This window comes from Parasteatoda tepidariorum, chromosome 3 (assembly GCF_043381705.1).
Source record: "Parasteatoda tepidariorum isolate YZ-2023 chromosome 3, CAS_Ptep_4.0, whole genome shotgun sequence".
Classification (NCBI taxonomy): Eukaryota; Metazoa; Arthropoda; class Arachnida; order Araneae; family Theridiidae; genus Parasteatoda; species Parasteatoda tepidariorum.
Genome location: NC_092206.1, coordinates 31,357,092 through 31,374,201, shown reverse-complemented (window position 1 = coordinate 31,374,201; position 17,110 = coordinate 31,357,092). Strand labels below are relative to the sequence as shown.

The following is a 17,110-nucleotide window of genomic DNA, read 5'->3' as shown; positions in this document are numbered from 1 at the left end:
TTTACATACATTACATTCCATAGGTTTTCGTACATAAGAATTGAGGTAACTGTGCATGCGAACTTGAAATTCTAATGCGTCAATTCGGATGAAATGCGCATGCACAGGTGGAAAAAAAATGAAACTTACGGGAATTAAAATAAGAGATTTAGCAAAAACCTGAAAGTTAAACACACAAAAGTAGCGGAATATCATCTTAACTTCGTCCACAAAATCTAAACAAACATTTACAATGGATATTATTGAAGTTTAATTTCCAACTAAATTGTATAGTAATATATTTTATGATTTTAAATAGCGAAAAAGAAATTATTTTCTAATGAGCGTGTGCAATTAGATTACCATAATTTAGAATTAAAACCAATAAAATTTATCTTTCTATTAAATCAACCACTTGTAAAATCTCACGATTCAATTTAGCATATTGTTTATAACGAATTCTCCATTTTCATTTTGTATTGGTGTTCTTATTGATCTATTTGTAACATGTCTCTGTTGTTCAATCAAATGTAGGCTTAAACAGAAAACAACAGTCAACTGCGATGAACAGCACTCTTGAAGCTCTGTTAAACCACACCAACAAAACGTAAAATAACTTAGGATCTGAAAAAAAAATGCGAGTGCTTTAATTCTTATGTACGTATGGAATCTAACGTAAATTTGCGAAATCTCTTTGATATAAAAAATGAGTTTTTTTGTTAAATGGCTCGTGGCTTGGCAGTTAACGTGTCCTTTGTTAGACATGGTTTCTATAAAAGTATGATGATATGAAGTTACAGTTTACAATCTATGTTTAGTACATTTTCTAGACTTAATATTTCAAACAAAGTTAACGTTCAAGGTTTAATGTAAATAAATTTTAAAATAAATAAAACAATAGTTTGAATTTTTTTAAAAAAATCTTTATTTACAAAAATATATATATAAAAATACATTGTGAAGTGCAATACCCAAATAATAACAGAAGCATATTAATTTAGCATCACAAAAATATATGTATACCCTGTGTATCGATTTTCTGCTAAACTTTCTTTCTGAGAAACATTCTATACATTTGGCTTCCAACAATAGTCATTCACATTTTATTGCTCAGCAAAAAAATATTAATTTTGGTTTTGGATACGCACAGTAATATATACAAATATTAAAATCCATCAATTTCTCTCATATTTCTTTTGCATTCACTTTTCTCGACCTAAAAAAATGAGACAAAAATTGGACATGAATAGAAAATGAACTTAAAAGTACTCTCGAAATTTTGTAATCACTACCAAAGTATATTTTAGAATGCTTGAAAAAATAAAGCAGAAATTTTCGCATAATAATCAGTATAATCTACAGACAATTTCAAGAAAAGAAGGAGTTAAATGAAGTTATGTTTCAACGAGCATTTATTTAATTTTAAAATTCTATTCCACAAATTTTTTTTATAAGTAATTTATAAATTATGTCTGTCCTGAAACTCTTAGTTTTTTCCCCAAAATTTTTTTCTACGCGATTTGTTATTTCAACCATAGAGTTGAAGATTTTCTATTAAATTTTTTCTCTCCAATACGGAATAGCTTACGAGGCTTTGTGAATATGGTGAATGGGGTATAACATCCGAACAGAGCTCTAGCAGCTTCCAATAGGGCCGTGGTAGTCAGGTGGTGAGAGAATCGGACTCTGCTGAGACGCATCGAGTACATGCGGTATACGAGCTGGCAAAATCTGTGGAATTGAAACTTATGTGGTTGGTTTGCTGAAAGGTATCATGAATACAGAGATCTAGACAAAATTTCCCTCCTCTTCTATGTCTAAATTGAAAAAGTGATCTCGCGAAGGAGCTGCTATCTATCCGTAGGGATTAAGCTAAGGATTATCCATAGCTATCTATCCGTAGGGAGCTAAGGATTACTTTCACCCTAGTGGTGCTCATTTGACAAACGAAAGACGCACCTTCCTGACTTAATTCGCTAAGGGCAGTTGTTGGCTAGTCTAAGTGTTATTAGAAAGAAAACAACTTTTCAATTTTCATTGAGATCTTTATAAAATTTGAATAAAAAAAAGCGTATCGAATTAAAGTTGGAAATCGATGAAATTAATTTTAAAATTGTTTATTCTTCAAAGTGAATCGCAGTGAAGGTAAAATTAAGAGCATCAAAACCAGTTAGAATGTCGGATAAACTAAATAGTGATGCGTGGAGCATAACTAATATAATTAAATTTCCATACTTACTTTCATTGGATTGTATAGTTTCCCAAGCATCTTTGAAAAAATGAGCAAATTTGTAGACCTCGGTGAATGTATTATAAAGTGGTGCTGGAGTTACTCTTAAGACAGATGGAGATCGAATGTCACACTGAAAATTTTAATATGGAAGTCAAGAAAAAAAAACATTGAAAATTTACTTATTGAAATTTAATTCTGCATTTTACTAATCACATCACTAATGAATTTACTAGTTACTTTGGATAATTAATTACTTTTTGTTGCATTTATATAAATACTTGATCTTGCCTAATATGTTTATGGGGATTTCAAAACTGAAATTAGTTTTGATTAAATTCTACAGATTGTTTTGAAAATGACATTTTTAGTCTATTTTTTGTCGAAATGTACAAGTTTAAAAACTTTCTGTATAGCTAGGAGTTGTATAAATGTTTAGACAAACTTCCAGGGGAGTTTGGACGCATGATCAGGATTAAAGTTGCACAGCAACTCATGCCCAGAAATGTCATTGTATGCGGCAAAAGACGCTTCTTTTTTATGACTTGTTCAGAAGTACACAAAGAAACAGTTTATTATATAAAAGCGTCCTAGCGGCGTATGACGACATTTTCGGGCATGTGTTCCCATGTAATTTTAATCCTGATGTGCCCTAACTCTTGTATAAATTTGTCGCAACAGTTATGAAATCTCCTGTTATATATAGCGATTTTAAATTTACACATTTCGTCAAAAAATAGACTAAAGATGTCATTAAGAAAAACCGTAACTTGGTTAGAGAAACCGATTGCAAATTTGAAATCAGTAACGTGGAAATATTTAAAATCCGTAAAAAAATCTTCGGCAACAGAAGAAATGATTCCTAGTGTGAATTTCAAAGAAGATACGAAAGAATATTAGATTACAAAATTCTCAATAAAGTAATACTAACATTAAAAATGCAATACCCTTACTTAACTTTCTTATGGTCTAAACAAGTTTCTATGCTGAACTATTTACGCGTTAAAAGTATTGATTGTGATAAATTTTGTTATGTGATTAAGGTAAGTTTAATTTGCTGGAAAGTTATAGATTTCTGCTAATGTACGCAGATATTATGGTTTAAAATGTTCGGTCTGAAAATTTTTTTCACTGTAAAAAAAATGCACTTACAATTGAACTTATCTAGATTCGTTTTGTTATATTTTCCTTCAGATGTCAAATTTTTTTAGTTATAAGGAAAATTATTAAAATTTGAATTTTCATTATCATTTTCACTTCCTAATAATTAAACTCTTCTTTAAAATTTCTTTACGGTTGTCTTATTAGAATTTTCATAAAATTAAATCATATTTTTATTAATGACATCATAAGTCTATTAAAAATGTTCTTTTTTAAAAGTGATATTTTACAAGAAACTATTAAGACAAATATCAATATTTCAGTTAGTTAAAAAAGTTCTTAGAATCTTTACAGTTCTGAAATGGCAAGATCACTAAAGTTACGCATTTACGTTGAGCCGAAAACCTTAACTTGAGAAACTTAACTTTTTTTTTAAATAAAAAAATATTCTTTAAGTAGGTAAATTATGCCTAAAAATGCAAGGCTCTCATTGTTTCTCAGTAAATCCATTTTACGAGGTTTTCTCATCATCGTCAGCATGACAGTCAATTACAATGTTTCCCAAACATTTTAGAGATCCCATTCACCGAACAATATTCAGCGTGGACTATTGATATTCAAACATTTCGATACTTGTAATTTGTAGTAAATAAATTAATTTAATATATTTTAAGTGGTGGAGGGGGCTAATATAAAAATAAACATTAGGTAAATAGCCGACTTACTCAATTCAAATAATTCGGAATACAAAATTCAAATTGAGCTAAACGAAATGAATAAGTAGCATAGCAATCAAAATTCGAAATGAATAATTAAGACATTAATTATTCATTTCGTACCTAATTTTTGTGGCAGAATAAATTAAAACCCCATAGATTTGATGTGGCAAATGGAAGAACACGTTTTGGCTTTTTCAACAAGAGATTAAAAGGTTTTTTTTCTTTCTTTTTTCCAGAAATACCAAAAAGGGAGGTACGTGTCAACGTAGGAGGTGTACATATCAAAATGGAGTTTGAAGTAATGTCCTTATAATATTTTTCTCATAGCATGGTTGGCTTTGTTAAAACTGAAAACATTTTGACCATACATTTAAGACCTTACAGTTGGAAAGTAGTTCTTAAATGTTATCTTTAAACTTCGAAAGTGTTCACGTATTAAGAAAGCTGTTTGCAACTGCAAGCCCTACATTGATATCAAATAAACAAATAATAAACAGTTCACCTTCCACCCTTTCAACAGATTCACTTTAAAAGTGTACTTTTTTTATTTTGAAGGTGCAAATTTTGTCAATTGCTTTTAAAGTTATAATACTTTACTTTTCTCTTTTTAAGTCAACTTGAATCTTTACTAAATTTAAAATTTTGAAGAATGCTATTACTTTTTTTGTTCAAGGGAGATAAAAAATTAAACAGTTTAATGCTGTTTTCATTCGAATTGGTATTTTATTTGGTAATTAAAAACTCTCCACTCCCCAAAATAGAAGCTAGTGGTGTCAGTGGAATACTGATATCAAACAGTTGAAATGCATTGTGTAGCGGCATTATAAATATTTTAAATACCCAATAATCTGCCTCATTTTTGTTTGCATTTTTTCCCTCTTTTTCTCAGTCAAACTAGATCGATTAACCAGATTACCATTTAATTATACAGAAATTATTATGTACCTGATTAAGGCCAACTTAACAGGTTTCACTCATTAACCCTTTGACTACGAATTTTAAAAAATGATTTTTTTTTTGTCCCGTATATTATTCAAAAGAACAAAATAGGTCACAAATAAGGCAAATTAAGTATTTCGGATTTTTCTGACAAGCGGTTATCAATTTAGAGGTTGGGACATATATGTCTCGGCCGTACTTAATGGTGGGATACATATGTCTATTAGTAATTTTTAAACATTTGTTGGGACAAATGAGTCCCGTTAGTAGTCAAAGGATTAAATCAAAATGGGTCCGGTACATTTTTCAGACACTCGGTTACCCGACATCTGGATTGCCCGACTCCGTTAATCTGACAATTCATTTGTCTGGCAGGCACGTTTGCTCGATAGCTCATTTTCTCGATATGTCGGAAAAATATGTTGTCGGGAAACAGAGTTGGACATCTAATTTGTCTGGCAAATGATTCTATCTGGCCAAAATAGAACAGCTTAGTTGAAAAATTTGTGGTGACATTTTTTAAAAACAAAATCAACTTCTAAATATAACGAAACATCAGGAAGCGGCTTACAAAACTTATATCCTATTGAAAATTGTCGTTTTTAGAATGTTGAAGGAATAAATTCTATGATAAGAGACACTTAAGTCTAATAAAAACTGAAGGTATCCCTTTACGTGTTCCTACACAAAGTTCTTCAATGATGATAAAAGAAACGAATTAGATACTCACAACAATTCCATGCGACTTGAGAAGTTCTTCACACTGAGAGATGGGTATTGATGACAAGAGGCTTATTTGGCTTCCTCTTTCTTTTGGATCTCTAGGAGTTATAATTTGTATTTGAGCTGACTCAGAATTTTTCAAACTTGACATCATCAGAAGTTTCCTCAGCAAGTATTCTAAATATCCAGTGATTAGTCTCTGCTTCGCTTGTATTTTATCCATGCCCACCTTATTAAACACCTACAGAACATGAAGTTACAGATTGCATTAAATAAACAATTCCAAGAAATTGACGCGGTAAGATTTTACTTGGTTAAAAACGTCATTCGCTTTAGATATATGAAAAGTGGAAATAACAGTCGACATGTTTCAAGCACTCAAAAATAAGCGCCCATTTTCAAGACTTGGTTGATGTGAATGAGCTTATCTTGGTGCCCTGGAATCTTGTTTTATTCATATGAATTCTGATTCCCTTTGTTAACGAAATTTGTTCCTCATTACCTCTCTAAAGCGCGTGGAAATGCATTTTGCCCTCTCGGCCACTTCGCTTCTGTGATTTTTCTAGTTTTGTTTCTCACCTTTATTTTTTCCATTTTTTGTTGGCAACTTAACGTTTTATAATTCAAATCACTTTTGTATCTTCTCATTCATCTCTGACAAGTCTTGAAATTGTACGCCTGTTTTTGAGCTCTTGAAATATGTCGACTGTATTTCCAATTTGTATATTTTCGAAGCGAATGAAATTTTTGATCAAGTAATACAAAGTGAATTGTTTTAATTTAAAAAAAAAATATTGGAGCTGAATTTACTTACATTTAAACTGTTTGAAATCATTGCACAAAGAATGGGTGATGGATTACTTAATCTGAATCTATCAGCTCCTGCTGCAGCGGTGAATTCTACGTATTAAAAAAAGAGACTTTCTATGAATTTAAGTTTAAAAAACTATATTAACTATACAGTCGAAAATTCGGGATCAAATTACGGTATAAAGTAACGGCACTTTGGGTATTTCAAATCTATTTTTTCCGTAAAATATTAAATCGATGTCTTTATAGTAATATTTAATTAAAGTGATTTCGCGATTTTACTGGTATTTATTACTATAAAAATTACGGAATATCAGATTTTTTATTACGTAACCTGTTGAAGTAAAAATTCTCGCCATTCTGAGTGCTGGTACTTTTTACGGTAATTTGATACCGAATTTTTTGCAGTGTTAGTTTCTTTTTTAAATATAAGCTGTTAAATTTAGTAAAAACATTCTACCTAGTTAAGAAAAGTGCAAGTGAGTATATACTTATGAGGTTCACTGTTGGCGCATGTAAATTTGAGATCAAAGCCTAAGATAACCGCTTTTTTTCCCCAAAGATTTTTGGAAAACCCTTAGTCTTCGATACAAAAGTCCACTGAAAGTATTTATATCCTTATAGTTAATGTGAAAGTAGTAGAACACAAAATAATGATCAATGCATTTGTTCACGAAATGAATTGCCGCTTTTAAAGAGATGTACGTTTCTCAAAATTCCAGAAGATCTTCAATTTTGACTCCCAAAACTTTAAGAAAAAATTTCGAAAATTTGAAAGAATAAATACTAATCACGCCAACTTCGGTCCTAGCCCAAGAAAGACGATTTTTTTTTGTGGAGATGTCATGCTCCAAAATTAATTATAATCAGTATATGTGATATTGTGTCCACGCGAGATTTCGTCTTCACGGGATTTTGACTTCTCTAGATTTTGTAGAGACGATATTTAGAGATTTTGTTAAGGTGATATTGCGAACTGAGATTTTGTCTGACGAAATTTTGGAGAAGAGATTTTGCCTCAAAACCTAAGCGGCAGGTGTGAATGGGTTACAAAATAAGTATTGGTTCAGTATGGAGAAAGCAATGAATTGACAATGGTTGAAGATGATGATAATTTCCCAGCTTATAGAAAACTTATATAAACCAAGTTTTAGCTTGTAAAAATTATGAAAACAAATTATTCAAAAAATTACCTTTTTAATTCCAAAAAGGAACGATTAAATAAATAAAAATTTTACATTAAAAAAAAAAACATTATTTTAACCGATTTTTTAATCAATATTTTAATTACTAGCAAATCCTTTATATTACAAAATTTTTAAATAGCATAATCTGTATTGTTGTTCAAATTAAGTAAAAAGATTATCGCTTAAGAAAAGATCACTATCGATTAACTGAATGAACAAAATAATTTTCTTTATTTGTATTGATATGGAGGAACAGTTTTTAATTTTTCTTTCAGATAAAACTAAACTTAAAAGAGAATGAAATAAAAGACGCTTAGAAGAAAGCATTGTCCCTATTTAAGTACCTAAAACTTTCAAATTCAGATAAAAGTATAAAAATAAGGGAATTTGAAAACAGAAGCTAAAGATGGCAGCGAGGATTTTAAAAGGCATCGTTTTTAACAAGACTTGTTTGGCTAAAAATTAGGGCTTTAGGTTTCAGAAGGGCGCAAAAGAGGGGGGCGTTGGATTTCTGCGGGCACGTGCCTTCTAACAGACTAGTAAAACGATACCATGTAAGCCTACTCGTTAGGCCTAGGCATCTATTTCCTTTCTTTCGGGTAACAAGTCACGACACGAGCCTATTGGAAGACGAGCTAAGGGGGGACTAGGCTCTGTCAGGCTTGGCGCAGCTCCTTGTGTGCGTCATTGTTTTGGCGAAAAAATTCAGAGGCGGACATTTACCTCTTTTTTAGAGAAATTAACTTATTGATTTTTCTGATTAACTTATTGCCAAAATAATTTTGTACTTGCATAAAAAAAGGTATGGAAATTTTGTATTTTGAAATTTTGTAAAAATTTTGTTTCATTTAATTGTTATTGTTCATTTGTTTCATTTAATCGTTAAACTTTGAGCCTTGATGGGTCAGGGGATAGAGCGTCCGCCTTCCAATAAGGTGAACTGGGTTCGAATCCCGGCAAAGGTTGGTCGACACGAATTCCGATACCGGCTTGCACCGACCCCAGTGCTGACTTGAAATATCCTGGACGGATCATGGGTTAGAGTCCCCTTGCGGTCTGGTTAACCGTGGGAGGTTCTCGTTGTCTTCTTCTCCATGTAGCGCAAATGCGGGTTAGTTCCATCAAGAAGTACTCCACGAAGGCAAATTTCTCCCAATACTTGATACAGGAGTTCCTTTGTCTTCTGGATTGGGCGCAAAATTACAAGTCTACGTATTTGAACGTTAGTATTCTTAAATCCGAAAATTGGGTCGGCTGTTCAACGACGGTTATTAAATAAAAAAAAAAATTAAATTTTGTTTCAGCTCATCTACTATTTGCAAATAAGAGATTAAACAATCTAGTAATCGAGATTTGAATTATTATTCAAATAAAAAGCAAATATAAGACTGGGATTACAAATGTCTATGCATCGACCTCTGTAAATTTAAAATATATGTCTGAATTTCAGCTCCAACTCACCTTTATCAAAAGTAAACTTTCTCTTGAAATCAAGTCCCCACCATCCTCTTAATGCTGGCATTATTTGATTAGCACCCTGTGTGTGTTTGCTATGGCAAAATATTGCTCCCATATTCCCAGCACCACTATTGAGATACTATAAAAAAGACAAGAATTTTTATTTACATAAATAAGATATCAAAAATTTACTATGTGACCAAAATTGATCGACGATTTGTAAAAAAAACAACTGGAAAAAAAAAGGAGGAATTAGATAGAAATGTACGGATTGCTGCGTTCTGTTTAGGACGTACGAAAAATCTTCCCTAAAAGGGAGTGAAGTTTTTTCACGGGGAATGCGTCTATAAGTTCCCACTTTATGTTTAGTAATAGGGAAGGTATAAAACGTAAACGAATCTCTGCTGTTCAGGCAATGAACGAAATTAGAATAAATAAATCGGGTAATTTTATAGTTTTGCTGGATTAAAAAGAATTTTGAACAAATTGTTTCTGATTAAGATTTTTGTAGTGATAATTGTGATTCTGAAATCAAAATTTTAATTTATTGAAAGTCACTCATATACACCAATCTATTTGTTTATAATGAATAATTTATCTAAGTTTATCAATTTTACATTTTATAAAATTGTAACAGCTTGTGAACTGGTCTGGCCTAGTTTCAGCACATTCAAAAATTAGTTTTAGAGTGCCTCAACAGGCGGTGTAATATTTTCTAAAAAATTTGAAAACAATTTTAAAATTTGTTTATCTAAAAATTATTGCATGGAAAATATTAATTGAAAAAATTATTTGATATTTAAGATTTTATGTTTAAAAAATTTCAAGAAAGTCACGTTCTAAAATTTTTGTTTCTTATGAATTCAATACCGTTTTAAGTTTGGATTTTGTTGTTAAGATTGCACAGTTTAAAACTATGTAAATATTTGCTTACACCTTTAAATTTATTTTTTTTTATTGTTATGAAATTTCCCAATGAAAAAGGATAAATAAACATAAAAAAATATTTTTCATAAATATTATTTTGAAATAAGTTTAAACCACTTACTTTATATGAGCACCATACAGCGAAATCAATATTCCATTCATGAAGTTTGAGTTTTACATTTCCGACAGCATGGGCTAAATCGAAACCTACCATACAACCCTAAATAGAGCGAAAAAAATACAACTTTTAAGTATTATTATTGTTTTTTTTCATGCATAATTAGTAACATACAGGGTGAGTCTAAAAAGGTGGGCAAAATTTTAGGAAGTGATAGTACACACCCAAGCAAACAATTTTTATCAAAGAATGCATGGTCGAAAACAAAACGCAAAACCGCTAGAGGGCGTCTAAGTTTATGTTCTTATATGAGGCAAAAACACTCAAAGGACGATGAAGTTAAGTTATGAAAGCAAATTTAATGGCATGTGATTACAATAAGTGTTCAAAACAGTGGCCAGCAGCGGCTATGCAGGCAGTACAACGGCGAAGAAAAGATAGGCGAACATTCTGAAATACACCAGCGGCCCTGCAGCGGCCGAAAGCTTGGCGACAAAATAACGCAGCGCAGTAACTCGCAACAGGAATGGAGCTTTCATGTTTGCATCAAACAAATTTCCAAATGCGCCAGCACCTTTGCGTTTTGTTTTCGACCATGCATTCTTTGATAAAAATTGTTTGCTTGTGTGTGTACTATCACTTCTTAAAATTTTGCCCATCTTTTTAGAATCACCCTGTATAATATCGTTCATGTAATTAAAATGAGCAAATAGTAATTTTTAGTTTAAATTAATAGTTTCAAGGCAAGCACTGTTTTTTTTTTCAATTGAAAAAAAATTAACATAGTATTTGTTTTAAGGATTTTTCCTAATATACTTTTAATATTCTTAATTTTTTTTTTTATAACTGGCGTAGAACAGCCGAGCCAATTCTGAGTTTACGACTATCAATGTTCAACCGATGTTTGTTACGATTATCAATGACCATATAATTTTGAACCCAATCCAGAAGACAAAGTACAAACTAGCCTTAGTAGAGGACTTTAATGATGGAACTAACCCATATTTAGAGTCACACGGAGAAGAAAACCTCCTACGGTTAACCTGACGATGAGGGGATATTCTAACCCATGATCTATCTACTACTAGAACATTTTAAGCACTGTGGTCGGAGCAAGCCGTAAGCAGAATTCGCATCAAACAGCCACCGCTGGGATTCGATCCTTGGTTACCTCTTAGGGAGGTGAACACCCTATTCCCTAAGCCACCGCTGATTGATAGTTTACGCTTGAATTTTCAATTAAAAATAGTAAGAAAAGAAAATAGCATCGTTCATAACGAAATACGGTATACGTTATAACGAGAAAGAATGCCTCGTTATAACGAGCTTACAAAAGTTAATAAAGAGAGAAAGATAAGAGTAAAAATCAATAAACATTTAAAGCTTTATCACAGCGTTATATCGTAATTTCTTCGTTATTCTCACTTTATTTTGATAATTGTGTAATTGCGACGTTAAATTGCAATTTCTAAACACTTAACAAAACAAGCTTTTGATATCATTTTTAATGCTGCATCACGATTTATATTCACGTGATTTCACTGAATTGTATGACTTCCACTTAAAGACTATATAAGGATTAGGGAATGGGCTCCATAACAAGGCCTACATTTTCTGACAGAACTAAAAATTTATACCGTATTATAATAAAAGTTTAATAAATTTCCTACAAATTTTTTAAATTCGGTGGAAGTTAGGTAACGGAATTAGACAGAAAAACGGGCGTCGTATGTGCGGGATTCAATTATAATTACTAATATAATCAATAATATAATCAATATATCCATACCTGTTCATGTCCCGCTTTGGTTATTGCTTTCATGTCGAAAAGTTGACCAGTGTAGTAATGAACACCTTCTAAATATATGAGTGCAATATTTTCACCTTCTTCTTTAATAAATGACAAAACCTTTTGAGGTCTTACAATATGTTCTCCCTAGAAACAATAAATAATAAGCCTGCAATAAATGTCTCTAAATTTAATAATTAATTGTTAAACATCGCTATTTAAATCAGATATAAAGAATAGAATGAAAAATCAAGTCATTTAATTGATTCAAATTATGGTTTACAAATTTAATAATATGATATTGTTATATTGAAAATTATTTGCGTATGTACTTTCTTCTAGAAGAAGTACTCAGTAATTTTGAGTAATACATTTGAGTCTTACAAGTGATTATTTGCAGAGATTTCTCTGCTATAATTTGGTATTAGATATAAATAATTATGTATATAATTATATATATAATTGCTTTTATACAGGGTGTTCCAGGATTATTGAGACAAAGTTTAAAGGGAGGTAGGGGACATCACAGGGGTTCGGAATTCCATAGCAACTCACGGTCAGAAACATCATGGGAATGTAGTACCACAAGTACAAGAAGGAAGGAGATACATGACTGATATCATTATAACTGTAAAAAACGTTGTTGCCGAGTGAAAGGACAAAAACAGGTCTTAGGCAGGGAAAGAGGGCACAAAATTTATTTAATAATTATTACACTGAGAACAATCATCAAACTGACACAAAATCGCTGTGCTCTTCAATAAAAGTTGGGGGGAAATCTTGCAAACTAAATCCGTAAAATGTTTCGTTTTAGAGAATACGGGACAACTTAGTAATTATAATTGGTCTGTTAAATAGGTCCAGGGAAAAAGTCTTTCCCACGAATTAGTTAAAGGAATAATCACCAAAATGGTAATTAATGCATACTTGAACTAAAAGTAGATTAAAAGACAGGAGGTGAATTTTAAAGTGTGAGAAAGAACATTTCGATTTGATAAGACAAAGATTTACAGAAAAGGAATAACATAAAAAGATTAGTTAAAGCTTTTTATGTTATATATATATTCTAAGGATGGCAGTCGTACGAGCAGGACAAACAGGCACAAGATTTTAAAAGCGCAAATTAATTTTATTTACCCGTCATAATAGAGACAATTCAAGTGACACAAACTCGAAGTGCTCCTCAATTTAAAAGTTAAGGAAAATCTTGCAAAATAAATCCGTAAAATCTTTCGTTTTAGAAATAGGGGAAATCTTAATAATTATAATAGGTCTATTAAATAGGTTATAGGGTAAAAGTCTTTCCCAAGATTCCATGATGGTGAAAATCAAAAATGTTAATTAATGCATAACTTAAAGCCAAAAATAGATTAAAAGACAAGATGTGATTTAAAAAGTGTAAAAAAGAGCGTTTTGTTTAGAATAATAAAATGAATAACATATAACGATTAGTTGAAGCTTTTTACGCTACATATATATGATTATTTTATTATTAGTAGTAATAATAATTTATTTTATTTAATTAAGTTATTTATTTTATATAATTTGATAATTATGGCAGTAAGAATATCATACGATTGTTTAATTACTATCTATCATATTATAAAATGTAAATTGTGAATAAATGCAAAAACTTTTTAAATGAAAAATAACATTGAAATTCATGACGGATTGTAAGTATGTTTAATAAAAACACCTTTCCAAATAATCTCTTTTTTTCTTTTTCTTTTTTAACGAGTGTAACTTGCAGATTTAAATCTCAAATTCTTACACTAAAGATCATTAATACATTAGCATAAATTCGACTTTCAAATCACGTCACTCACTGAGATCTCTTTTATGTAAGTTTTATCTAAAAACAGATTTTCTATTTGCTTTTTCCATTTGCGTGATTGGAATCTAAGATTTTTTTCAGATAATTAATTTCGTGTTTAAAAGATTATATTTCGTAAAAATTTTTATTTTATTTTTATTTTTTTATCAATTTGGTACTTTTTATCAACTTTGAGCCGACACAGGAATTTTAATTCCTGATTGTAAACTTGGTTTTATAGTAACACCTACTTCATTAATTCTTATAGATTAATTAAAATTTGACCAAGGTTATTTTCAAATAAATATCTATAACGGTTCTAATTCAATACACAAGTGGTCTCAAAGGTGTTGGAAAATTAGTTTATCATTTGTTAGAGTAGGAGTACCGTATCTTTTAGTACATAAGAGCATATTCTAGATTCCCGATATATTTTTGAAGGTAAACTAAGAGCTGCAACCATAAAGGGAGAATTAAATAGAGTGCGCACTGCTGGATAACTCTTGTTCCCAGAATGAAGGTGACTGGAGAACAAGATGGGAGAGAAATTTTCTACCTTCCGTTTCCCCTTGTTATTTCAATAGAAGTATTTTATGTATATCAATGTCAAGTCACACACACAAAAAACAAATCACAAATTTTAACTTATGGTGGTTTACTGTGATGCATTTTGCTGTGCTGAAAAAAATTGTTAAAGGAAGACCTTATTCATTTAAAAGATAAAATTAAGGATTTAATCATAATTTATCACCTTTTGAAATAACAATTGTTTTATTTACTGTATTAATGAACTTTTTTAGCACGTTCATCTGTTAAAATCTAAATTAATGCTTTTAAGACTTTCCATTAAGTAAATATAAACGAATAAGAATACAACTTATCCAGCAATAAAATAATGATTTTATAGAATAATGAATTATTAATAATTCTTTTTTAAAAATTTATAGCCAAAAAGTAGTGTAAAGCTCAGTTTTTGGCGACATTCTTGATTCTTTTCTTATTTACGTTCGATAATTTTACACCTTATGCTTTTGAAAGAATAAATTCTCCAATATTTTTTATTTTCAGCAGCTTGCTTTGAATTAATTTAGATAGTAAAAAAATTTTTTTACAAGAAAAGAAGAGGAGTGAAAAAGTTTATTACAAACCATTCGATAAATATAGAGCAAAATTTAACTCTTAATTATAAGTCGTTTGAAATCGTCTGATATTTTTAAATAAAAATCGTCTGTTTTTTTTCTTCAATTGGGTATAATATGAAAAAAACACAACTACTTCGATTTAGTAGGAACAACATATGACGCAATGCTAAACGAATGGAATTTAGTTGTTGTTTATTTAGTTATTGTTATTAGTAGTTGTTGTTATTTGTTTTAGTTGTTGTTGTTTATTTAGTTGTATTTAGTTTCAATAACTTTTCTTTATAATACAATAAAATCTGGCAAGCAGCTATTTAAACGATCGAACGCTTCGTTTGTTTATTTGTGGCTTGAAGTTAGGCTCGCAGAAAATGCCATTCATTGGGTTAAATTTAGTAGGAACAACGCAACCTGTGACGTAGGCTATATTATACCCAATTGTAAATAATGCATGGAAAAAATTGAGAATGCTAGTATTAGTATTAAAGGTGGTTAACCCATATAGTTTAAATATTAGAGCTCGCACATGACGATAATTCTTGTCCTCATAGTGAAACCATATGGCTGTCGAGTCGAGGCGAGAGTGAGAATTTTAAGCCTCCGTTTCTCCTGTACATTTCATAGGTAAGTTTACTATCATTTTTTGGAATTAAAATTTTTTTATTTAGTATATAAATGAAATTTTAGATTTTATTAATCCAGATTATCATATTTAATTTATTTCAAAATCCAAAATTATGCTTTTAAATCTATCGTACAAGTAAATATAAATGAATAAGAACATAATTTAACCATAAAGTAATACATAAATATTTTAATTGTACTGCTAAAATTCAGTAGGCTAAGTTATCATTGTTGTTTCTTTTCTTCTTCATTTATTTACGTTGTATATTTTTACTTCCGTTAATGTTTTTAAAAGAAAAAACTTCTATACATTTTGTATTATTTCAGTAGCTTTTATAACCGTCGTTGAACAGCCGACTCGATTTTTTGGGTTTGCGACTACTAAATTTCAACTCCTTAGTTTTGTAGTTTTGAACCCAATCCTGAAGACAAGGGAACTTCTAGATCAAGTATTGGAAAAAATTAGCCTTCGTGGAGGATTTGTTTGATGAATGTAACCCGCATTTGCGTTACGTGGAGAGGAAAGCCAAGAAAACCTCCCACGGTATGACTGACGGCAAGAGGACCCTAACCCATGATCCGTCTACCACTGAGGACATTTTATGTTATCACTGAGGTCAATACGAGCTGGGTAGGAATTTGTATCCACCAGCCATCGCTGGGCATCGAACCTGGTTCGCTCATTGAAAAGCAAATGCTTTATCCCCTGAGCCACCACGGCTCAATTTTAAAGTAGTTTGTTTGGGTTTTGCTCATAACATACATTTGCACACACACAAGAGTGGTTATGAAAGATTAATTTATAGCGATTCGATAAATAGGGCGACGATTTTTAACGCCTTACATTAATATCGATAAATCAATAAAAAAGTTGTACAAGGCTGTTTATAAAATAATTTCACATGTATCTGAAAACAATTGAATCGAAAATTGTAGTAAATTCTTTTTAAAGGATGCATTTTTATTGTTTTTAAAACTATTCAAAAATTAAAATTTTCTGAATTTTGTAAAAAATATTAATAATTTCGAGCAATTAGGAGTTAGGGAAATATTCGGCGGTCATGGGATTGACAAATTGGCCCTTTTGGCTAAAGTATATACCAACTGCAAGGAACTAAGTGGCTTCATAATGTGTTCACTACGCACTTATTTTAACAAGATTAGTAGGCATCTTCTATTGTGTTAGGCATTGGACCAGAGGTCGCCAAAGTGGTCTATATAGACCCCCAGGGGTCTATTTAACATAAGCGGCGGTCGATCTGAGCCAGGGGGTCGATCAGAACCGGAAGGGTCGATTGATCGAAGGATTATCAGTATTTTTCAGATATGTGACAATTAGAAATAAAAGAAGAAGACTTGGAAATATATACAGGTAATCTTCAAAAATTGAGCGACGATTTTAAACTGCGTTTTGTTGATTTGGAAAACATTGACATCCCTGATTGGATTATTGTGCCATTTTCTGCTCAAATTGAAAACGTGGACATCAACCTGCAAGATGAGCTTGCTGAATTATTATGGGGATTTGAAGCAAAGACGCTTTTTAAAAATTTA

General features: G+C 30.9%; 1 protein-coding gene across 5 annotated transcripts in view; it reads right to left on the bottom strand.

The window, feature by feature from the left end:
• Positions 1-880: 880 nt before the first annotated feature.
• LOC107455068 (kynureninase-like) overlaps positions 881-17,110 on the bottom strand; it is a 48,152-nt gene continuing 31,922 nt past the window's right edge. For all 5 annotated transcript variants that reach the window (XM_043042869.2, XM_043042870.2, XM_071178464.1 and 2 more), the window contains exons 8-14: positions 11,981-12,127; positions 10,195-10,293; positions 9,150-9,285; positions 6,506-6,591; positions 5,699-5,932; positions 2,219-2,342; positions 881-1,195 (exon numbers count right to left, since the gene is read on the bottom strand). In XM_043042869.2, the coding sequence (XP_042898803.1) occupies positions 1,182-1,195; positions 2,219-2,342; positions 5,699-5,932; positions 6,506-6,591; positions 9,150-9,285; positions 10,195-10,293; positions 11,981-12,127 (840 nt within the window). In that variant the 3' untranslated portion in view covers positions 881-1,181. The remainder of the gene's footprint in view (positions 1,196-2,218; positions 2,343-5,698; positions 5,933-6,505; positions 6,592-9,149; positions 9,286-10,194; positions 10,294-11,980; positions 12,128-17,110) is intronic.